General features: G+C 44.9%; 2 protein-coding genes across 3 annotated transcripts; both read left to right on the forward strand.

Annotated features, from left to right (window-relative positions):
• The first annotated feature begins 2514 nt into the window (after positions 1-2514).
• Positions 2515-6312, forward strand: PCNA (proliferating cell nuclear antigen). Its single transcript, XM_030551984.1, has 6 exons — positions 2515-2852; positions 3352-3449; positions 3866-3933; positions 4259-4453; positions 4923-5046; positions 5193-6312. The coding sequence occupies exons 1-6, from the start codon at positions 2632-2634 to the stop codon at positions 5273-5275; spliced, it is 789 nt and encodes a 262-aa protein (XP_030407844.1). The 5' UTR covers positions 2515-2631; the 3' UTR covers positions 5276-6312.
• A 4641-nt stretch (positions 6313-10953) lies between these two features.
• Positions 10954-18271, forward strand: TMEM230 (transmembrane protein 230). 2 transcript variants are annotated; one of them, XM_030551986.1, is made up of 5 exons: positions 10954-11093; positions 13048-13133; positions 14342-14469; positions 15326-15448; positions 16897-18271. In XM_030551986.1, the coding sequence occupies exons 3-5, from the start codon at positions 14371-14373 to the stop codon at positions 17035-17037; spliced, it is 363 nt and encodes a 120-aa protein (XP_030407846.1). In that variant the 5' UTR covers positions 10954-11093; positions 13048-13133; positions 14342-14370; the 3' UTR covers positions 17038-18271. The 2 variants fall into 2 exon arrangements, with proteins under 2 accessions (XP_030407846.1, XP_030407845.1); XM_030551985.1 differs by lacking the exon at positions 13048-13133 and having other exon boundaries at positions 10955-11093.
• Positions 18272-24660: the final 6389 nt, after the last annotated feature.

Raw genomic sequence — 24660 nt, forward strand, 5'->3', positions numbered from 1 at the left:
ATAACCCATGGGATGCCCACACCAGAGGAGACCAATGGAGACGTGGGGGTGGGGGGCAGGCGGTGGTGCGGTATAGAGCTGCTGGAATAGGAGTGTTCCTGTACCCCCTTGGCTTGAAGTGGTTTCCATCATCTAACAGGGTTTATAATTTGCTTCTCATGCTCCCCAATATACAAATTATTCCAGTGCTGCTGCTGCAGTGTGCTGCGTCCTTGGCCCCCTCCCCAGGAATGGGATGGCATTACCCCCCCCAAATTCCCCCTCTGCACCCCTACAGTCAGTAATTCCATGCAGAACAAGCATGGGGGCTGGGGTTACAGGTGCATCCTAGCCTGCATAAACCACATGGCCTTGAGTGTATCTGCTCAGGCAGGACTGGACCCTTCAGAGAGACACAAAGGCCAGTGTTTGGGGTGTGAGGACAGACAGAGTCCGGGGTCAGAAGGGACCAGTGTGAGCATCAAGTCTGGCTTCCTGTATAGCACAGGCCCGAAACCTTCTCCACAATAATTCCTAAAGCAGATCTTTAAGAAAAACTTCCAACCTTGATTTAAAAATTGTCAGTGATGGAGAATCCACCACTACTGTTGGTAAATGTTTCCAATGGTTAGTTATGCTAACTGTTTAAAATGTACGCCTTATTTCCAGTCTGAATTTGTCTAGCTTCAACTTCCAGCCATTGGATCTTATTAGCCATTTCTCTACTACAACTAAGAGCCCATTATCAAATATTTGTTCCCCATGTAAGGATCTATAGATTGTAATCAAGTCACCCCTTTATTGTTAAATAGATTAAGCTCTTTGAGTCAAACACTATAAGGCATGTTTTCTAACCCTGTAATCATTCCCATGGCTCTTCTCTGAACACTTTCCAGTTTTTCAACACCCTTCTTGAACTGTGGACACCAGAACTGGACACAGTATTCCAGCAATAGTTGCACCAGTGCCAAATAGAGGTAAAATAACCAGAGTTGTTCAGCAACCAATGAACAACAGATTGTTGGGGAATGAGGACTCTGGAGTTTTAGAACTTTGAAAATGTTAAAGGTTCTGCAACTTCAAAGACAAGTGGCAGGTGATGGTGCATTGGAGCTGTCGCTGATACTGACACTGTAATGCAGTTACTAACCTGTGTATCAAGGATCTCTATTGGTGAGGCTAGGCTGTACATTACATGCCTTTAACTGGTTACAAGTAAGGCATAATGTTTAACTCGGGGGGGGGGGCTTATGCTTTTGTAGGAAGTGGCTCTGAGCTCAGTGATATTTTGAGTGACCACAAAATGCATCATCTTAAAAACCAGAAAGTTCCTGGGAGGCTACAAATTGATTACATCACCGCAAAAACCACCACCATCAATGCAAGTTGACAAACTCAACAGCTTGACCAACCCATCCCATCTAGCAACCCAGAACTGCCATGAGGCCTTCAGCTTATCACAACTCTGCACTGCCACAAAACCTTCAGGACTCCAGCATTCCACCCTGCATTCCAGCTCCAACATAGCATCCTGCTATTGCAAAGCCTGCTTTCCCATTCCTTTCCACCAAACCACCCGGGGGCCCAAGCTTCCACTTATCAGCCCCTATGCAAAGAGGGGTGCATGGGTGCACAACTGGTCCAGAACCGTTGGGGCCCCAACATTCCATTCGGCAGCCCCCCACATTTGCAGCAGACCCTACAGTCCCGATGTTCCACCCAGCACCACCCCCTACTCCACTCCTTCGGCAGCTCCAAGGTCTACAGGCTCCTAAACGTTCCACCCAGAAGCAACCCCCCGCCCTCCAAACGCCATGAGAAATTCAAAGCCCCCACATTCCATCCAGCTACTGCTGCATAACATTTGGGGCCCCAACATTCCATCTAGCCCCTCCCATGGAACTTATCGGGCCCCAACATTCCATCTAGCTCCTCCCATGGAACTTTATGGTGCCCCAACATTCCATCTAGCCCCTCCCATGGAACTTATCGGGCCCCAACATTCCATCTAGCTCCTCCCATGGAACTTTATGGTGCCCCAACATTCCATCTAGCCCCTCCCTGGAATTTTATGGGGCCCCCTATATTCCATCCAACAACTGCCACGGAATCTTCGGGGCCTTCGCATTCCATCGAGCAGCCCCAATCCTCTTCTCAACTCCCCCCGACCACTGGGGCCCCACGGCTCTATCAGACAGAGGAAGCCGGGTCGGGATGGGTCAGCAGAAGAGAAGCGATTTGCAGGTACATATGGACAACGAAATCCATGTGTTGATTGGTCGTCAAACAGTAAGTGGTGGGCGTGGCTCCTATTGTTACGTGTCAGGTGATAGGCAAGCTGGGGGCGATGTTATCTACCTAGTGATTGGTAGATCACAGTCACGTGGGCGTGATTTATGACGCTTCCATGATTAGCGGGACTCCTTACAAAGGGGCGGGTCTACCGGTAGTACGGGGCGCTAATTGGTGAAAGAGCGGCTTGTAGGCGAGGCTTCCGGCTCCTACCTGTGTATGATTGGTGTAAAGCGACAGGTGGGCGGGGCCAGGCCAGAGGCGTTATAAGACCCGCCGTTTGGCGCGCAGTGGAGGCAGTCGGGGGTCTGTTGTGTGCGGAGCAGTGCAGCGTTTTGTGGCCGCTCCCCCGCTGACAGGATGTTCGAGGCGCGGCTGGTGCAGGGCTCGGTGCTGAAGCGGGTGCTGGAGGCGCTCAAGGACCTGATCACCGAGGCCTGCTGGGACCTGGGCTCGGGCGGCATCAGCCTGCAGAGCATGGACTCCTCGCACGTCTCGCTGGTGCAGCTCACGCTGCGCTCCGAGGGCTTCGACACCTACCGCTGCGACCGCAACATCGCCATGGGGGTCAACCTGGCCAGGTAGCGGGCCGGAGGGAGGCTCAGTTTCCTCAGCCGGGGGGGGGGGGCGGCTGGCGCGCGAGAGCGAAGTTCTCTGGGGGGGGGCGGGGGAGAGGGTATCTAGCGCGCGCTGGTCTCTGGCGGAGCTGACGTCATTTCGGCGCCAGTCGCACAATGCCCCGGCGAGCTGGCGGGAAAGTTGCACGTGGGGGAGGGGCATGTGGGCCCCGAGTGCCACGGCCTGGCCAGGGCGCGCTGGGGCGAAGGCGTCCGCCCAGCTCCCGTTACTATGTTGGGCTCTGTATTGGCCCGGGAGGTGGGGAGGCAAGTTGAGCAGCACTCAGAGCTGCCCCTCGGCCCTGTGAGTGTCTCAATCACTGTCGCAGGGGCAGAGGTTGACGTTAATACGCTGCAGTCAGCGGCGTGAAATTGGCCTGTGACGCAGCCCCCCAGATTTCTTGCAAATATCCCTCTAGTGCAGTATAACTGACCTAGTAATCGATGCTCTTGTTTTTTCTAGTATGTCCAAAATACTGAAGTGTGCTGGCAATGAAGACATAATCACCCTTAGAGCAGAGGACAATGCAGATACATTGGCTCTAGTATTTGAGGCACCAAGTAAATATCTTGATTCCAAATTACTTTAATATTAGGATACAAAGTGTTTAATTCAATTATGAAGCAGAATTGGGAGTGAAATGTTGTAATTCTGCATTTCAGAACAGCTAATCAGTGCCTTGGCTTTCTTTGCTCTTCCAGAAAAAGATGTGCATATCTTTGAACCATCAGTCAGTGTTTAACTTTATTAAGCTTTATACTTTGAGTAGACTTCAGTGGATATTTATGTAAAGAATAACTGTGGCATTGAGGATAGTCACAAAGTTGACACCAAGAAGAAACCTAACAAGTGTATTATGATTTTTTAATCAAATGAAGACTCTGCTGAGGAAATATTATGAGACAGAATTTAGCAACCCTAGCTTTAATGTGTTAGAACAGTTCTAGTCAAATATATCTTTGCTGATTGTTTTTAGATCAGGAGAAGGTCTCTGATTATGAGATGAAGTTAATGGATTTAGATGTGGAACAACTTGGAATTCCTGTAAGTAATTTTATCTCCACTGCTGATCTAAGTTAGATTATTGGGTTTTACAAATAAGCCAATAACTTGAATGTTTAACTGTCATAAAATGTTTTGTAACTAGCTTCCTGTTAGGAAATGTAATAAATCTAAATTTTATTTCAAGGCAGACTGTTTCCCAACACAGCTCTCATTAAATTTCAGTAGAAGCCTTAGACTTGTTTCTGCAGTGGTATTTTTGGCTTAAATCTGCAGTATGACACACACCAGTTAATATATGTAAGTGACGGAGTACAAAAGTTTGTTCTGGTACTGTTAAACTATATCTAAGCTTGTCTTCTCACAGGAACAAGAATACAGCTGTGTAGTGAAAATGCCTTCTGGTGAATTTGCACGGATCTGCAGAGATCTCAGCCATATTGGAGATGCTGTTGTCATCTCTTGTGCAAAAGATGGTGTAAAATTTTCTGCTAATGGAGAGCTAGGAAATGGAAACATCAAGCTGTCACAGACCAGTAATGTGGATAAGGAGGAAGAAGCTGTAAGTTTGATGGTACTCTGAAAATTTTCCAAAATATTGGGACTTGAGTCTCTTGTGTTGGGGCGGGTGCAACTTTCTGAAACATTTGTGGAATATTGACTAAGAAGTCCAGTCTACCTGACTGGGTTTAGAAAACTGACAAGCTACAAAATTTGGAGTCTTTCTTGTCTAATACCCATGTATTACTCGGCCCTGTATCAGGAGAATGGGAGGAGGGTGGGGAAAAGGTTACTAGTATTTCAGCTGGCATCTGCTCTGTTGTGGTAGACAAGTGCTGTAACTAATAGTTAAGTGCCCAGAAGTTGCTTCTTGTGCTGTGCTACATTTATGGGCTATTAGGACAGGAAATTTCTCCAAGAAAATAAGAGGTGCAGAAATGCCAAATACTTAATGGGGCTCTGATTGTCCTTGCTTTTAAGAGAGCATTGTAGTCTTAATTCATAATGGGTTTTTGATTTCTTCCTGTTAGGTTACAATAGAGATGAATGAGCCAGTCCAGCTAACTTTTGCCTTGAGGTACTTGAATTTTTTTACCAAAGCCACGCCACTGTCACCTACAGTTACACTTAGTATGTCTGCAGATGTTCCATTAGGTAAGTAATGCTGCTTTCAGTTCTTCAAAACGAGGTTGTATAGTTACACCACTTGTAAGCTGCATTGTAAAGTCTCAACACAGGCATAAATGACACTGTTCATTGGAAGTGGTCTGAGTAACTGACTTGCTTTTTTTCTCCCTCAGTTGTGGAGTACAAGATTGCAGATATGGGACACTTAAAATATTATCTTGCCCCAAAGATTGAGGATCAGCAGGATGGTTCTTAAAATGCAGGAGGATCAAGGGAAGAGCCTCTGAGAGCCTTGGGAGATGAAAACTGCTTTCCTGAGGATGAAGAAAGTGTCCAGTCTGAAGTCTCAAATAATACTGTTATGCATGTTTGTAGATATTCTCTGTAAATATTTTTTCAACTTAATTTGTTTTGTACCTGCTTTGAAAAACATTTGTATCTTTGCTATTCTAGACCATGTGTCTAGTTACATATTGTTTTTTAGATGCTGTTTTTAGAACAAGCTTTTAGTCCTTTTGGAAGTTGCTAGTGGTAAAAGGTGCAATATTGAAACAATAAAAGGATTTCTCTAGGGCTCTACCTGTGAAACTACAGTGATGTGAGGTTACTAATGGCTTCCTAAATGACTAATGCAGACATAATTCAGCTTTCACAATGTCCTTTCCAAAAGGGGAACTGTAATATAATTGAAATGTGAAAATGGTAATAAAATTTTTGAATGTTCATTTTTCTGCCTAATTATGAATAGAACTAACAGTTTGAATAGTACTGCCAACATCTATTTTTCTTTAAAATCAAAGAAATGTAGACTGCCGGAGGCACTTACATATAATACGTAATAAAATATGAAATAGCAGCAGCTTTCCAACTTTTTATATGACCATGAGCTTTTTGGTTGGCAATTACATGACTGACACCAAACTATAAATACTGTTGTCAGGCTAATTTCACTTGGCAATTGAAACTAAACACTCCTAGTTTGGTTGTAACTGGAAGACACATGACATAAGTGTAATCAATGTCACTTTCACAACACGTGTGAAATCATCTTGTTCTTGCAACAGGTTGTTGATGTAAGAGGGAGGTCTGAGTACAGTGATCTCATTCACACACATTGCAGCGTAACCACAGATGCAGAATCAGCATGTGTAAACTAAGGCAACTTTGTATAGCTATGATCAACAGATTTAAGATGGTTTACATCAGTTTTGTTTAAGTTGATTGATTCCTTAAAGTGTACTTGAGTGGCAGTAATGTAATTAAACATGCCTATTTATATCAGTGCACTTTCAATTTCCAGACTTGTCCATGTTCATAAACTCAAATTTTTCTAGTTGCAGCTTGGGTAAATTATCTAAAGGTTCATGAAATAGTGGTGTTAGGACCAATGACAAGTTCAAAAGTAGTTTAGTAGAAACTTGTATACAAAAGAAATACAGCCAGCAATTTAATTTTACTACTGATTTCAAAATGTCCCTTAACAAAATGATTGCAGTAATGCCATTTTGAGTTAGATGTTAGCGTACTAGTAACTTTCCATTCTCCTTCAGCTTGTTATAAAGATGATGCATTTTTTGATTTTTTTATAATTTACAATAAACTGGATCAACCTATTTCAGACACCATTTAAATTAAAAGTATTACTTAAATTCTCAGTAGGTCTAGTGTGTTACTAGCTACATAACCTGCAGTGACAGGGAACTGTCAGGGGGAATTAATTCCCTTACTGTGACCAACCATTTTCCCAGCTGCAAGAGAGTTATCAGGTTAGCACAGGCGTCAGCAACCTTTCAGAAGAGGTGTGCAAAGTCTTCAATTTATTCACTCTAATTTAAGGTTTCATGTGCCAGTAATACATTTTAATGTTTTTACAAGGTCTCTCTAAGTCTATATAATTAAAGTATTGTATGTAAAGTAAATAAGGTTTTTTAAAATGTTCAAGAAGCTTAATTTAAAATGCAGAGCCACCAGGACCTGGGCAGTGTGAGTGCTACTGAAAATCAGCTCCTTTGGCATGAATAGGCCCCTGCGTTAGCACTTTACAATGTAAAGTGCTTTGGGAGCTAGGATGGTAAAGAGTTAAGTATTACTGTGAGTTAAACTATCCCAAAGGCCTGTCACTGGAGGAATTTGGCAAGAACTTCTAATGGGTATGGAGGAGGTCATATATTCATGAACATTAGAACAGGTGTGTTTTGGTCTGAGTTAGCCACTGTTCTAAATATAATTCAGCTACCATGATATGCTCAAAGCATGTTTGTGTACAGTAGTCAAACTTAGCTGGAAGCTGTGTGAAACCTCCAAACATTTTCAGTTGTGTTAGTTACAAAATGACTGAACTAGCTCTCTCTTGAAAGAATGATGTAGCAGGAGAGAGTCACAAGGTGGCAGCAGTAGGCTAAGACCAACACTACTGTACTTTGCTGTCTCAAACTACAACTGGTTTGAGAATATTTCTGCAGAAATTCCCATGCAGAGCTGCTGTCCCTCCATATCACTGTAGGAACATAAGAGGACTTTTCAAGACCTGTAAACCTGTTTAATTGATTCAATACCTCTCCAAGCATTGAAAGTACTTCCTGTGCTCGACCAAACAGCCTGGCAGAGGTGGATGACAGTTCCATGTCACACAGGGTATGATAATCTTACTAGTTGGTCACCATCTTGCATATTCTTCCACCCACAGGGGTTCACAATTTTTTTTTTGGTGGTCTCAAGAGTGTGGCCACCAACTCTTCACACTTTTTCCTATACTAACTGGGAAAAAGAAATATGCACATACACACATCCAAATCATTGTAATTTATGTAAGGGTTTTTTGGTTGGTTGGTTGCTTAGTTGGGGTATTTTTGGTTGTTTTTGGCAGACTCCATAATAAAAGTAATGCTGTGAAAAGAGAGAGATACTTGCATGTTTGTTAATACCACTTTTCTCAGTAAGCCCCAGGACAAAATAAGGCCTGGATGACGGGGCAGCAGGGGCGATCGGGGGATGGGGAAGACAGTGGGAACCTGAGGTGATAGTTGGGGTGAGCCCCACTGCCATGCAGCCAGAGCCAGGGGTCAGCACCCAGGGCCAGCACATGCCACTGTGTGGCTAGATCCCAGAGTTGGGGCCTGGTGCTGCATGGCCATGGGTCAGTGCCTGCTGCCATGCAGCCAGACCTGGCCTCACTGCTCCGCAAATAGAGCCAGGGGTCGGCACGTGGGGCCAGCTTCCGCTTCTAGGGATCAGTGCCCACTGCCATGTAGCTGGGACTGGGGGTCAGCCCTGGGGCCTGGAGCCACGTGGCTGGAGCTGAGGGCACCTGTCACGGCCAGGGGTCAGCATCTAGGGCCGGCTCCTGCTGCTGGAGCCCATGACCAGAGCTGGGGAACAGTGCCCGCCACTGAGCGGCTGGAGGTGGGATCCAGAGCCACATGGCCAGAGCTGGAATTCAGCACCTGCTGCTGCACAGCCAGAGTCAGGGGTTGGCACCCGAAGCCCTACAGCCAGGCTCCTGAAGTCCCACTGCTGGACCCTGCCACCCAACCACCCCAGGGCTGACGCTCAAGCCTTCCCGTCCCCCCTTTCCCCTCCCCCAGGTGGGTTAAGAATTCACCTTGCTCCTGCAGCATTGTGCCCCACCGGTCTCCAGAGCTGGTGCAGGGTGGTGGCACATCTATGAGTGACAGGGAGGGATGGGAAGGTGCTGATGCTTTTCCTCCCTTCCCCATCACCGCCCAAGCGGCTGTTGTGGCTGGACGAAAAGCCCCTGGTGGCTGCGTGCAGCCACGGTGCCCCCGTTTGAAAAACATTGCACTAGAGAAACACCCCTTTGCAGTCTCTTTATCTGGAGGTGCATGTCTCCACCTTGCATGAGCGACTCATGGCTGCTGCTAGCATCCCTCTGTAGAGTTGCTAGTCTCTTCCACGTGTTATATTGTCAGTCGATTGTTAAATGTCGTTTAGAGCCCTTTGGTCAAGTGGTGCTGCCTGAATGCCTGTCGTCAGAGCCAAAAGCTGCAACTGGTCTATGTACTGAGTCAGTAAAGAATCCAATGTCAGTGCCCCTCTTTTTCTCCTGTTATAGCACCTTTTCGGGTCTGTTTTAAATGCCCAATCAGCTGCTTTCACTGTACAGAGGTGCAAGGAGACTCAGAAATGTGATGTTGGACTATGGAGCTGAGATCAGCTTTGGACAACTGTCAAGTGCAGGAATGGGTCTACACTTCCATGGTGGTAATCTTTAATCACGTTTCACCAGTGTATGTGAAGCAGGGCTAGTGGTTGTAGCCTTGAGTTTCCCTTTCTGGCACAACCCCCAGCCATGCAGCTGAGGCTGGTTGAACTTTATGATATTTTCCCCCTTTCCAGTTAATGAAAGGAGCACTAGTGAGAGAAATAATAAGATAATCATCATAAGAACATTTTAGTCAACCCCCCTGGTAGTTTAATAGGGCAGAAAATAGGTGACTCTATCTCAGGCATAACTGCTATTTTTAGTAAGAGCGTTAACCTTCGTATTTTAGCCAAATATCAACCTGAGTCATTATGTTTTGTCTTATTTCAGTCGGGTATGTTCGCTTCCCTTATGGCCACCGCTAAGCAATGAAAAGTTATGAGTCAGACCCCCAAAATGATGAGGTGCTCAAAATCATGAGCTGCTTTTTATAAATAATAAATGTTGGGATTTTTTTATTTACCGTCTGGTGTTTCAGGGTCACGCATTCATAGAATCATAGAATATCAGCGTTGGAAGAGACCTCAGGAGGTGATCTAGTCCAACCCTCTGCTCAAAGCAGGACCAACCCCAACTAAATTATCCCAGCCAGGGCTTAGTCAAGCCTGACCTCAAAAACCTCTAAGGAAAGAGATTCTACCACCTTCCTAGGTAACCCATTCCAGTGCTTCACCACCCTCCTAGTGAAGTTTTTCCTAATATCTAACCTAAACCTCCCCCACTCCCTCCCCATCCAACTTTTTTCCCCACCAAGAGCTGGCTGACTTTAAAAAAAAAACACCCCCTCCTCCCCGACACACACACACACAAAATTGCACGACTCCCAATGCTTCAGAAAAACACAAAACTTGCAATAAAGTTACAGGTGCTGGTGACACTGCAGTTCCTGTGTTAAAGGTGTGAAGTCATGCTGTGTAGTTATACAGCTATTGTGCCTCATCCTAAACTCATCTGTCATTTGGGATGGTTGAAGGAATCTCTGGATCTAGTCCTTTTGTTATTATTGTTTGTATCACTAGCACCTAGAAGCCCTAGTGGTGGTTGGTTGTCTGTTTGTTTAAGTAAGCTTCTTGTTCTTGCTAGGGATAAAAGTTGGAATGTGTGAACCCTAAAAGATGAAATGCTAGATGGCAAATAAAAAGGTCCCCACATTTCTTATTTATAAAAAGCAGCTCATGATTTTGAGCACTTCAATTTTTTTTGGTGGGGATCTATGTGTTGTACAAACCTGTATCATGTATGTACAATCCTTTGGGTTGAAAAATGCTGTATCAATGCAAGTTATTTGATACACTTTGTAAATAACTAAAAGTGCCCCTTTGAATTTATTGACCAATTTTGAAAGCTTCTGCAGGCAGCATATCTGGGATTTTACAATCTTGAGACATAAATTGTGAGTAAGATCTCCATTCAAAAAATAAATGAGATATTTATAAATGCCTCATGAAAAGACACTACGGAATCCTTAATTGTAAGAGCAAGACGCTTGACAGAAAAAGCTGTCTGGAAATATCTCTACTGAGATCCCCCTCACTCACCAACCCACACAGGACAGCTCTGTATTCAGCAGACAAGCCCCAGCTTGTCCCATTCGTGTGACACATATTACACAGAGCCCTAGCAGCTGGCACGCAGCACAAGCTGTCCAATCAGCTTCCACTTTTCAGCTACCAATCAAGTGCTGTTCTTTTTTTTTTTTTAAAGAAGAAATGGAGTCAAATCAAAATGAGGTTTAGTGCCTTAACCTGGAAGGAAATGATTGTCACGGGGCGTAAACTTCCTGGGTTGGTTTGCAATAGGTGCGGCAGAGACACGGTACAGCAATACTGGGAGAGATGGGCTTGAACAACAGGTACAGAATACTGTTGCAGTGAAATTTTTATTTTGCTTCTTTGTGCTAAGATCTTGACATTTTGCATCTCTAGGGTACACACACTGAATTGGCTGATTTGATCTGCCACCAAGTGACAGAGCCATGCAATTCCAGATGAACTTATGAACAGCCCCCTTTTGAATTCTTCCTGTTAGCGGAGAGAATAATTTCATCAGAACACCTTAATCCATGTTTGTTTAAAGCAGCAGTGAATGAACTTCCTAGAGGTTTATGTTGCCGTGCTTTCTGTATCTCTCCATGGAGTTTGTGACATTACTGAGAATTTAAAACTTCTAAAGGGGTCCCCTTTTATCAGGGTTATGATTGAGAAAGAGTTTGTTGCTCCTACAAGGCCAGGATAGACTCCCTTTGTACAAGCAATTCTGGTGGGGTAGTGGGATCTGTCAGATTCTGAGCTTTATTCTGGAAGTAAAATCAACTGACTTTTATGGTATTTAGAAGGTGGCTAGACATCACAGAAAACTTGGATTGCAAACAGATTTCAGTTGTAAAGAAGGACAGATAGTGAGCTAGACACTGCCCATTCTAGATCTTGAGTTTATCTATTGTCTTCAGTGGAGGTACTCCAGATTGACATTGATATAAATGAGCACATAAGACTAGCTTTGAGAATTTCAATGACTTGCTCTCAGTCTCCACTTTATTGACAGTTATCAGCATTAACACACAGGCCTCAACTCTTCTCTCATTTATACTGATGTAAATCAGATGTGATTACAGAAAAGACTGTGGAGTTGCCCTTATGTAAAACTGGGGCAAGTCAACACAGAATCAGGCCCACTTTACTCTCAGTGGAAATAAGTAGTCATGGCACAGGACTGTGAGTCAAGAAATCTGGGGTTTTGTCCAGCTGTCTGGACCAGACTTCTGGTGTGTAAATCACTTCTGTGACTCAGTTTCCTCACCTGTAAAGTCGGGATAATACCTAGCTCATGGATGTGTGTGGGACTTACTTATTGTATATAAAAGTGCTTTGACATACTCAAAAGGCTCTAATGCAACGCGAAGTATTTCTTATGCAATATCTGCCAATACCATGCACGTCTTGGCAATTGTCATTGAACGCTGAGAGTAGATGAGGACATAGGCCCCAAAAGTGAAGTGTCTGAGGACTGGGTTATCTCTATCCTCAGTAGCGGCAGAAATCAGAAACGTGTTTTGTCTGCCTGCTTTGTCCATAAAGGAAGCAAAATATTGAATTGGGCCCATGGCTAAGATGTTACTGGCCGTCTGCTACTACGAACTAACCATTCATTTCTTCTCCCTTTTAGGATACAGCTAGAGTTTCCAGATTTGTTATAAATCAAAGCATATGCACATTACATGCAGAGAGTACCTCTGACTTACCAGTTGTGCAAGGTTTGAAGTTTGCAGGGAAGAAGAGGCCTGCTGACAGTGTTTGGTGGGGTTGTGTTGTATTCAAGAAAGGGGAACCTTCTTCAATTCGAGGGAGGGAGAGCTTGAAAAATTATATTGTTCAATAGGTTATAGAGCTGGGCAGAATTCCCCCAAGGAATTTGGGGAATCAGGATATGCACTTAGTGGGCAAAAATATGTTCAAGTTTTTCTGGTTTTAGTAAATAAAAGAGGCAGTAAAAGCTTTTGTGCAGTGAACTGAACTTCCCCTATCAAGTGAATGGTATTGGAGCATCATGGTGTCCTATAAATGCTGTTTAAATATGGGCCTGCCCACTGGCTGTAGAGTGCAGACTGCAGTGCAGGTTTGAAGTCATTCCTTCGGAACCACAGATACCTGAGACCTGGATATGAGTCCTTAGCAGCAGTGCTTGTGGAAGGAACAGCTAAGCTATCCTGGGTTTCAGACTTCCAGGAGATTTTCTGGTGGCAGGATGGATTGAGGGCTGGGTACTGACAGGCCAGCTTAGACGTCGCCTCCTATGTATTGCTACAGAGGCATCAATGGCAGGATAAACGCAGGTTTCAGCTCCTAGAAAGCAAGGCCATCAGCTGTACAACAAAGCCAGATACCCCAGCCTGGTGAGTACAATCTTGACTGGGTGTCACTGCAGGCAGGAAAACCACAGGGCTTGGATTCACAGCAAGATGAAATTACAGGGTACAAGTGTGGCTTGGCTAAATAAAGCTCAAGCATTGAACATCACGTCCTTTGCAGATCTAATCTAGGCAGGTAAACAGGGAGCTGTGACTTCTGTTTTTCTGCTTTTCCTGTTTTGAAACCTCCTCCTCCTCCTCCCTAGTGTCCTGTTCCATCCACTTGTCTGTGTTTGGCCTGTCTTGTGATAGAGTGGTCTGGAGGAACAGACAACTCCATTTTGCAACAGCTTCCGAGGCTTTGTTTCTTAAAACAACAAAACTTTGTAAAACCCTAATACAAGTGGTAGTTTAAATTCCACTGAAAACAGTTCCAGGTTTTTATGGAATTCAGTATTCCTTTGCAGTATTTGTTACTGAGGCTTTGCCATGCTGTGCTAGTGAAACTGAATAGGGCCTATGCTGAGTGAGATATAAAGAGTGGACAAATAGCATAAATGAGGGGGAAAGAATTACATGTCTAAGGGAGCTGTTATATCCCACCGTACAGCTCACTAGGCAGCAGCTCATCTTTATGTTCCCTGCACTGTCATTGTCACTTCCCCATTCTGTGTCTAAGGCCTGGGCTACACTAGCTGGGGGCTTCGAACTAAGATATGCAACTTCAGCTACGCTATTTGCGTAGCTGAAGTCGAAGTATTTTAGTTTGACTTACCTGGACATCCTCACAGCAGCGAGTTGACTGCCGCAACTCCCCCGGCAATTCTGTTTACTCCTCCTGCCGAGGTGGAGTATGGGCATTGATTAGCGGATCGATTTTATCGCGTCCAAATGAGATGTGATAAATTGATTCCCTGATACATCGAACGCTATCCGGCGGGTAGTATAGATGTACCCTCAGTTTCCTCCTCTGTAAAATGAGGATAATGGTATTTCTTCTCATTTGTAAAGGACTTTGAGACCTGTGGATGGAAACATGCTGTATAAATGCTAGGTGTGGGGTGTGGTTGTTGCTTGCTTTTTTTTTTTTTTTTTTAAATTTAAATAATGAGTTAAAGTGTTGTTAGGAACACAGGTCAGGAAACTTGTTTCTTTAGAAATGATATTTAACCTTTTAATAACCTTCAAGCATTGCATTCTACCACACTGCCTCTTGTTTAGGCTGCTATAAGCAATAGCTTTGTCTGTTTCAGGTTATAGCTGATGACACGGCCTCTTTGTTATGATGCCATCACGTACTAATCTAACTGCTGGGATCCCCAGTAGCAAAGTAAAGTACTCCAAGCTTTCCAGTACTGACGATGGTTATATTGATCTGCAGGTAAGAGGGGAAAACAGAAAGAAAAAAGAAGTTTTCCTTTCTTTCTTTTTTTTTTTTTTTTTTTTTTTCCCCTTGGGTGACAAAAATATCCCACAGCTCTCAACTTTGTTCCTTGTTGATCTCCATAAATATGGTGGGATGAGATTCCTCTCTGGCCCCTGTGTGCTGCTCTGGTTAGGTATAAGGGACCTAAGCAGCCTGCAGCAAGTCAAAGAAGAATCCCCTTGGGTTGTGCACGAGTCCCATTGTGTTATGCTCCACGTGTGCACACGAGTGCCAGCAGAGGGGGTGCAGTCATAGTGCAAACAGCTACGACCATTCAGTCTTGTGATGGACGCATTGGGGAGGCTATCATAACTTCACACAGCCGTGAGGCCTGCTTACATCCCTGGTGCAGCGCAGAATCAGGAGGGGACAAAGGTGTCTTTAAGCCCCAGGGATGGGACCCAGGGCTGGAGCTGGGTTATTTTAAGAAGCTGGTTATTTTAAGAAGGTTAGATCTATATCTGTTCCTTTGGAGGATGAGACGACCTCATTGTGGAATGACAGCTCTGAAGGGAACAGACACTGACGCTTCAAAAACTATCTGAGCTACAGCCGGATCTGGGAACAAGGGCATATGAATCCTTGCTCTGAAAGAACGGGGCATTACGTGGGCAGAACTCCTCTGAGCTGATAGGCGCTGAGGAGCTTACCTGGTAGGACCAAGATGTTGCTGCTCTCGCAATCCCCATGGCTAGGGAAGACCCCTGTGGCGGTTCCTCTGATTCTTCTGAATGCCGCCATCCTCCCCACTCACCAAAGATATGAAGATGCGCTACGTTCTAATGCCATTTAATATCTGCCTTCCCTGCAGTTCAAGAGGAGCCCACCCAAAATCCCGTACAAGGCCATTGCACTGGCTACTGTGCTGTTCATGATCGGCACCCTTCTGATTGTCATAGGAGCACTTCTCCTCGCAGGATACATTAGCAAAGGAGTAAGTGGGCTGAATATCTTTTTAAAATATGGTTTGTGATTAGTGCCAAAAAAAATCACCACCTGCTAACTTTTGTTTGTCTTAAATATGAAACTTCACTGCCAAGGCCTGTAGGCAGAGTGAGAGCTTTTCTCCCTGGATAACATTTGCCAGTGGCCCTGCTGCCCTTGGCGGTAATCCCATCTGCATTCTCCAGCTAGGCATGAGTGGGGCTGGTCTGTGCTTGCATAAGGAAAAACATGTCCTGCCAGCTACCACTACTGACCCGATTGTGGTGTTGGGAGTGCTGGGTTTGCTGTCTTTCAGAGGAGATGTCAAGCTAAGGTCCTGATCACTGCTCATGATTCAAGATCTCATGGCCCCTTCTGTAGGAATGTTCTGCCCAAACTGTAGTACATACAATTGTAGCTAAGAGGTGAAAACATTATCTAAATTTTTTTCTTTTCTGGCTGCCCATCTAGGCATTTAAGCTGCACTCAAGGTAGTTAGTGCCTACATTGGCGCCTGTCACTCCACTTGGATACAGTATTCTTCTCCTATTTGTAAGCTGTTATGTCGTGTTGCTTCAGTAATGGTTGCTGCTTACTACTCCAGAGTTGGCTACATTTTGGATGTAGATGAACTGATGGCTAAATAGATTGGACTGCAGGATTTGACCCTTGTTCAGGTGCAACGCTAGTTCCCAAGAGAGTTTTACCTTAGCAAAGTTTGCAGGCCTTGTCCTGAGCCTGGCAGTTTAGTTTTGTTTTTAAAGCATCACCAAGTTGTAATGTTTCCAAGCTGGAAAAGGAGCCATATAAACCTAATGAGAACTAACAATAGTTTCCCCTCCCCTGTGCCTTGTCAAGTGAAACATTAATGAAATCAGAGCTTCTCTTGTCTAGAGGGATTTAAAATCAAGCCTGACACAGAGTGAACTGGCCTTTATGGACAGTTGGGCTCAACTCCACCTGGGCCTAGTTATCTGCCTCCCAGAGGATGACAGATCTGGGCCAGTGATCAGACATCACATGATGGTAACCTGCTTGGTCAGACAGGGGAAGCTCAGGAGCTAGGAGAGGCCTCTGGAGAGTCTCAGAGCCTGGAGTGGGCCTGGCAGTGTACACTGGTTTAGAGGAGGAGGAAGAAGTTATCCCTCCAGATGGTAGGGACAGGCCTGACTAGAGTTACCTATCGTGAGGGGCAGAAGCAAATCCTTAAGAAGGAATTAAAAGTCCAGGAGAAGAAGGCCGAGAGATTCTAGGTTTGAATTAGTGTGTGTTAATAAACCAGACTCCACAAGGGCCGAGTTGGTCAAAGCCCTGCTTATGGTAGTTTGCTTGTCTGGGCAAGGAGGGAAAGTGAGGAAGGATCAGGGTGTGACACCAGTTGAGGCAAGCTCCTGTTACAAAGCCTTTGCTTTGAGTATTTATTTTTTTTTCTTTTGTTTCTCTGCTTCTCTCTTCCAGGGAACAGACCGAGCTATCCCGGTATTGATCATTGGAATCCTGGTGTTCTTACCAGGTTTCTATCACTTGCGCATCGCATACTATGCTTCTAAAGGCTACAGGGGTTACTCCTACGATGACATTCCAGATTTTGATGACTAAAACACACCCTGGAAGCAGGGAGCGTGGCTCAAGTTGTAATGAGTTTCGTGTTAAGGGACGTTAGGTAACTTGACCCTGGCTATCAAAGATGGAACATGTACGAACCTAAACTAAGTAGATTTATCAGTGGATGCAATTTCCTAGTTCTGTAAATATTTTATTGGGTAACTGCCAGCTTTTTTATTTTTTTGGTGTTAACATAAATTTTGAGAGACATGAGTGCAACATTAGATGAAGCACAGCATTTACTGTTCGAAGAGCTCTTGTTGTTTCTAATGGGAAGTTCTTGGGCAAGCCAAGCTGAGCAGTTGCCCAAAGGCCAGATGAATCATATATAATTTTAAGGAAAAAAAAAGAAGTTGATATTTCTAATGGATAGTGTATTGTAGAACATGTATTGTCTTTCAAATAGATCAAAGCTATAGCTAGGATCTTTGTGGCAAACAAATATAGTACATCTCATTTTGTACTGCTGCATCAAAATAATTCCAGCATCATCATTCATCATCATAGGTTTGAATCTGGAATGCTGACCATTTGCCAGTCTGATGCAAATGGGAGAGGAAATTGGATGTGCGCGCAGTGATTTACGGTGTATTTGCCATACAAGAACCCCTGTCAGTCTCATAAGTCCACTTACCTGACCAACACATTCCTTGAGTGCCAGCTACTTCCCATCCTACAGTTAATTTTGCTAAAGCTTATGGGTCATCCTTTCATAAGGACAACTTAAGATTTTGCTTAATGAAGGATTTTAAACAAACTCTGGTGAGAGGCAGGATGAAGAATTGAAAGAATTGGGCCCTGGACCTGAATTTTCCTATCTTAAAATTCTGTTTTTGAATATTGGTGAACATTAGGGAAGTTCAGATCCCCACTTTGCAGATTGGAATAATCTGTCTGTATGTGCATTTGAGGTCACTTGCCCCTAGATCTAAACCCTGTACTGTACACGATACCCTAAACATATAAAAAGAAAACATGTGCAGCACTGTCCTAGATTATCTGCTTGTATTGCTCTATTAGCTGCACGTTGTTCATTATTCTGGAGATTCACAAGAAACTGAGGACAACTGGTAGATTCCTGCTTGATGTCAATAAGAGCAAAGTGGCTTCCTAGGTGTAATTGAACTGGATGTTCCAATAAGCAGGTATGGAACGAGAAATTGTAATGTAAAATTCAAGCATATGCATTTAATATGAATAAACTCCACTATAGTCCATGTATGGTTCATAGGCGTGGCTATTGTAAATCCAAAGACGCTCATATACAATAAAAATGGTTCCTAAACTTGCTGGGAGTAACTCTACCTGGTACCTAGATTGAGCTTTCAATGGGATCTGCCATTTGCCTACTGCTTCCTCTTCCGTTATACATGCTGTCATCTGCCAGAGACAGTGGGCAGCAGGTTGCCAGGATGGGGTTTTGAGCAGCTTCATCTTCGTTCTGGACTCATTTGCAGCGAGTTGAATGGCGGGGGGGTGCATTGAGTCCCAGTGCTCATCATCAAGGCGGCAGAAGGGGGAGCCTAGAATTAATACACCATGTATTGCAGCAGTTCCTGGAGTCCTTGTGTGAGAGACTGAGAGGCCGACCATTGTATGGTTTATAGGTCAGGAGGGGCTCTAGTCCCTCCTGGTGTTTCTCATCTCGTTCCGGCACGATAGGTTTACAGCTTGTAAATGCAGCCTGAATTGCTTCCCATAGTGAGCAAGGTCGGGGGGGACAGGGCCCAGACCCTGAATGGGGGAGTTTGCTGAAGACGGAGGGAGCAGGAATGGGATTTATTTACCATAAGGAGTTATGAATTGTGGAAATATATCAAAGCGTAAAACGTGGAGGCTAAGCTTTTTCGGACGAGTGGGCCGTCTTGGGTAGAATGGCTGGAATCAATAGCATGGTCTCTACCTTCCCATCCATCTCAATGCTAGCTCTTGAATGGTAACTATGTTTATAGAAGAAGCACTTTCCGAGAGTATCAAGGGGCTGTACAAGCAGTTATCAGACACATACGAAAATAAGTAATTGAAGGATCAGCTTAACCAAATGTAACAGGATGTATTATTCCTGAGAGATTCGTGCCTCCACATACCTTATAGAACGGAGCACTATACCCTGGGATCATGCTCAGAGAGAGAGCCACTTTACCTGAAGCTGCCACAGGGTACATGGCTTGGCAACCAATAGATTGAATTTATAAAATAGGAAGTGACTGAACTATGGAACCATAAAAATGTAGGACTGGAGGGGACCTCAAGAGACTATCCCGTTCATCGCCCTATCCTAGGGTAGGATTAAAGTATACCTAGCCCATCTCTGATGGGTGTTTGTCTAACCTGTTCTTCTAAACCAGGCAACTGGAGTACTACTTGTTGTTGTTCTTTTTTTAAAGGCAAATATGTGTTTTGTGTTTCAGTAGAACACAGTCCCCAGACCAGAGTCCTGTACAGAGACACAGAGGAGGGAGTTCCTGGCTCATGATTTTCAAAACTGTCTAGTGCTTTTTTTGGGTGCCTCTTCCCCTGCCCCTCCTTTTGTTTACATTTTTGGGTATCATGTGCTTTCTGAAAATGGGGCCCCTTTAATGTGTCAAGCTGGGAACTCAGAAATTAAGGCATTCAAAAATCTCTGGTCACTTAGTGTTGTATGCCAAATAGCCAAGTGGCCTTTACTGCACCCACATAAGTTACAGGAGGGAACAACTTCTGGCTGCTACAATAGGGAAGTTGTTCTTGTCTTGAACAGGCCCAGTGTGTAGCTGTGGGCAGGTCATTTATGGCCTGATTATTTAAGAGAGGGGTAAGCAAAGGCAGCTGCCACTAACTCCCAAGGTTGTTCCATGTGTCGGAGAGGGGATAGTGGCCTTTCAATCTGTTTCCCTAGATCCAAAACATGGTGATGGCAATGCACGTAGTTATCAACCAGCAGTGGCAGGAGCTGAGACTTGGTGGATGTGAGAGTCTCAAAGGAAAGGGGCTCCTCCCAGGCAAAGTAGCACTTCCAGTGCACACTATGCATGTGTTGAGGCTCGGGGAGAATTTTTCCAGGCAAATGGCTCCCATATAACAGTTTGATTGGAGAAAGCAATGCTCATTTTTAAGTTCCTGCTGGTTTTCTGCCTCCCTTTCTCTTTTCCCCTAAAACACTTTTGTGTTCTGTGCTAACCTCCAAGTCCTGATTTTTTCCCACACACGCTTTTTGCGGGGTTTAAATTCTATTCCCTGGGTTGCTGCACTGTCCTTAATTGAGTGACTTGCATGTGCCCAGAGTGTTAGGGCCAAGGGAATGGATTGATTGAATGTAGGATGTCAGTTCCCCCTTTCTGCTGCTTTAATCCAGCTGTTGGAAGGAAATGAAATATACACGTGCCTCTCTGTTGTGCTGTGTCATGCTGGATCAGCACTTCACCCTTCCCGTGCTCCTGACCTTGTTCGCTCTCTAGTCAGATGTCACTGCCACATCCAAGAAGTTGCTACATACTGGCTGGGAGCAGCTGAAATCCATCAAGTGAGAGCCAAGTCCAGAGAGGAAGTAACAGCTGACGCCAGGCAATGAGTCAGTGTTATGTCCATATCTGACATGGCAGGTGAAAGTTACATTTTAGGAGGGAGGAGGAGAGAGAAGAAGAGCCTTTAAAGCGAAAGTGAGGATTATACATGGGGGGGCTTGTGTATAATGTAACATAAAAAGTGAGTTTCTGACCTTCCTGCTTGACAGTGTGATCCAAGTGCTCTCTGAAAGCTCAGAAATCGGGAGGCAAAGAAAAACCACCCCACATTTATAATATTTTTAAGCCAATCTTATAATTTTTGAATGCCCATGGATAGCAATGTCGGTGTCGATACAATGCTGTAGTAATACGGATGCCTGTTTCCCCCATTAAAAGGAGATCTAATTTTAGACAATGTGTAGCATGGGAATAATCCAACAGAAGGAACGGGGACAAGGTAACAGTAGGGGTAGGTGTGGACGAAGGAGTGCTGACTTCATGTACTAGCTACAGGGCCTGAACGCAGCCAGACTCCAGTCAATGGTAGATCCAGACCCAGGTTCTGGGTATCTCCCCTCTCTGCTGCTCCTGCCACAATCCATAAAAACGGCCATGTTTCTGCCCTGACACTGTATCCTGCTCCCTAGGAAGTTGCTTCCCAGGCTACGTCTACACTACAGGATAAATTCGAATTAGCTTAAACCGATTTTATAAAGCAGATATTATAAAGTCGATTGTGCGCGTCCACACTAGACACATTAATTCAGTGGTGTGTGTCCATGGTCCAAGGCTAGCGTCAATTTCTGGAGCGGTGCACTGGGGGTAGCTACTGTAAAATAATGAGGCCAATAACATCGATTTGCGTCCACACTAACCCTAATCCAATATAGTAATATCGATTTTAGCGTTACTCCTCTCGTTTTGTAGGAGTACAGAAATCAATTTAAAGAGCCCTTTAAATCAATATAAAGAGCAGTGTAGTGTGGACGGGTGCAGCGTTAAATCAATTTAACGCTGTTAAAAATCAGTTTAACAGCATAGTGTAGACCAGGCCCCAGACTGCACCAAGGCCTTTTCCTCCTGGCGGGACACAGCTGACACCAGCTGAGAGAGAGGTGGCCACCAGCAGCTTCAGGCTCAGAAATGCCAAGGATAATTCAAGTCAATCTTTTAACACTTGGTAGGGAGAAGCAAAGTCCTTTCAGACAGCAGAGCTGAGCCAAATGCTTTCATTTAAGCTTAGAAATAGTGAGCCAGCCTGGCAACTGTGCTCTGCCAGGGAGTTTCCCTGGGCTGGCAGAGGCTGCTGACTCAGGTTCTTTGTGTGTCTTTGGGTGGGGTTGGCCAAAACAAAGAGGGAGATTGTGACACAGGGCTGGGGTCTTGGAACAGACCCATGATCCAACACTCTGTTTCAAGATTCTAGCTGATGGGCGGAGTCCAGTCACTGACGGGTCATGTGAAAGTTTGGAAATAATGCTTTGTATAAGAAAGAGCTTGCTCAGTGAAAGAGAGAGGGGTCAGGAGGAGTACTTATAAGAGGCACTTGGCAGCATCCCAGGGGAAAAATCTGGCACAAGTAGATAGTTTAATGGAGAGAAGTTGTAGGAAAGGCCAAATAGGAGGTCTTGGATTTTAGGAAAGAACCATACAGTGTCCAAAGACTTAAGTTAGCACTGCACAATTCTGTTGAATAAGGAAAGCCCTGATGCTCTGCTGAATAAGGAAGGCTTTTGGCAGTCTCGCATGACATTCTCATAAGCAAACTAGGGAAATGCAGTCTAGATGAATTTATTATAAGGTAAGTGCATAATTGGTTGAAAGGCCATCCTCAAAGAATAGTTATGAATAGTTTGCTGTCAAATGGGAGGGTGTATCTTGTGGGGAGAGTTCTTATGTTCTTATGAGTTGGTTCACCCTGGACCCTGCAGATTCCCTTCTTGTCATCTAGTGGGAGTGCAGAGGGTTCCCAAAGGGTGTCCCTTTTTTGGTTGATGCTATGCAGGGGCCTTGAGGGGAATTATAGAAATGTAAATCTAGTAAAATTGTACTAGATTGTCTAATCTGTCCCCCTGCAAATGTTCCTGACAGTGCATTTTCTAGTGTTTAGGGAAGAGTGGGTACAAAAGTGGGAAAGGGAAACAGACTCCTAAGAAGAAGAGCAAAGCCCCAGGAAGCCGTATGGATGATCTCCTTGATCAGTAACTCTTGGATAATGCTTTTGCTTTAGAGCATGAGGTTATGTTTCCTCAGAGCTGGTTTCGGTGTTCCAGCTCTCAGGTCCTGGAGCTGTTCCAAGGAATTATTAATTAAAAACTCACCCCTGGGAGGCACTGAGAGGTTGGGAGGGAGGCGGGAATTATTACCCGATATCCAGAGTAATGTGGTTGGAGCTATGGGCACTAAATTCTCCTCATTGTTGGATTTAACTAGTTTAAATGCCATGTTCTTTGCAGGACCTTTGCTAGCCCTCCTGCCTCCCTGAACAGCCTTGTGGTAGGTGCTGTGGTGCTTCCCAGAGTAGCTACCTCATCCTCTTGTCTGACAGCTTCGCTGCTGAGCAGCTACTCCAGCATCACTGGTGGCAGGTGCTAATGTGAATGGAAACTCTTTACGCCAGATGCAGAAGTTCCCAGCAGCTGTTACAGGGATGTAAACCCTCAGCGGTATTTGAACACACTCTAGTTTTGCAGCAAAGCTATCGGAGCATCACACCAGTTCCCCAAGAGGATTTTGGACCAGCTGTAGGGACATAAGCTTGGTCCCATGGAAATCAGTAGCAAAAGTGAGAAAGATTTAACTTTAAATGGGTACACGACTCCAGGGGTGACTCTAGGCATTTTGCAGCCCCAAGCATGGCAGGCAGGCTGCCTTCGGCAGCTTGCAGGCCAAAGCCACGGGACCAGCAGACCCTCCGCAGGCAAGCCACCGAGGGCAGCCTGCCTGCCGCCCTCGCGGCGACCAGCAGAGCGCCCCCCGTGGCTTGCCGCCCCAAGCATGCACTTGGTGTGCTGGGGCCTGGAGCCACCCCTGCATGACTTGGCCCCTTTTGTGCGAGACTCTCAAAGTGCTTGAGCAATAGATTACACTCAATCTGTTACTCTCTCTGACGGGATGGCTGGCCCATGGGTAGGAGCGCCCAGGCTAAACCAGCCCTGATGAGCCCCACCTGAGAGGAATCAGGTGATTCCCCATATATAAGGCAGCAGGTTGCCAGGAAGGGGATGGTGGAAAAAGTGTGTGAGATGGGGGAGGAAGCTTGGTAGGAAGCTGAGGCTGCTCAAGTAAAAAGAAACCTGGGAAGTGTAGATGGGTTGAAGAAGGAGCTGCAGGGAGTAGGACTGGCTTCTGTAGAAACAATACAATGTGATCCAGCTCTGGGAACCCCCTCAAAGACAGAGAGACACTGAGTTGAGTTGGGGCCTGGAGGGGCTGTCATGTACCTGAGGACTGAATAAATTGGATGTCTGAGTTTCCCTTTGGATTGTGTGGTAGTGGTTTAAGGTGCCCAATGAAGGAGAAAACAGAGGTGAGGCCCTGCAGAGGTACTGTTGGTGATGGGGGCACTCAGTAAGTGGGTGCTGTTCTAGCCTGTCAAAGGTCAGATTGAAAAGTGAATGCTGAGCTCGTTTGAAAAAACAGCCCTTAACATATGGCTGGATGGGCTGAGGCTCCAGGGGTTGATGGCAGGGGTCTTGGCTGTCCTATAGATTTGTAACTGCCTTTAATCTTTGTACTAAATACTATAGTTTAGCTTGTGTGAAACCTCCATAGAATTGAAAGAGAAATAATATTGTGACTCACCTGGAGCACTTTGACTGCCCTATAAATATAAATTACTCTCTAGCAGGGCTTCATTTTCATAATCCTAGTACAATCTACAGCATCTTTCTGGCACCTAGCATGAAAGAAAGCTTAGATTAGCCCGGGGTGGGCAACCTATGGCACCTATGGCGAGTTGATTTTCAGTGGCATTCACACTGGCCGGGTCCTGGCCACCGGTCCAAGGGGCTCTGCATTTTAATTTAATTTTAAATGAAGCTTCTTAAACATTTTAAAAAACCTTATTTACTTTACATACCACAATAGTTAAGTTATATATTATAGACTTATAGAAAGAGACCTTTTAAAA

This window comes from Gopherus evgoodei, chromosome 2, assembly GCF_007399415.2.
Source record: "Gopherus evgoodei ecotype Sinaloan lineage chromosome 2, rGopEvg1_v1.p, whole genome shotgun sequence".
NCBI classification, from domain to species: domain Eukaryota; kingdom Metazoa; phylum Chordata; order Testudines; family Testudinidae; genus Gopherus; species Gopherus evgoodei.

Coding starts and splice junctions, on each gene's coding strand:
- PCNA (XM_030551984.1), top strand. CDS start 2,632: ATGTTCGAGGCGCGGCTGGTGCAGGGCTCGGTGCTGAAGCGGGTGCTG. Junction 2,853..3,351: donor ATGGGGGTCAACCTGGCCAG/GTAGCGGGCCGG, acceptor TGTTTTTTCTAG/TATGTCCAAAATACTGAAGT. Junction 3,450..3,865: donor TCTAGTATTTGAGGCACCAA/GTAAATATCTTG, acceptor GATTGTTTTTAG/ATCAGGAGAAGGTCTCTGAT.
- TMEM230 (XM_030551986.1), top strand. CDS start 14,371: ATGATGCCATCACGTACTAATCTAACTGCTGGGATCCCCAGTAGCAAA. Junction 14,470..15,325: donor ATGGTTATATTGATCTGCAG/GTAAGAGGGGAA, acceptor CCTTCCCTGCAG/TTCAAGAGGAGCCCACCCAA. Junction 15,449..16,896: donor CAGGATACATTAGCAAAGGA/GTAAGTGGGCTG, acceptor TCTCTCTTCCAG/GGAACAGACCGAGCTATCCC.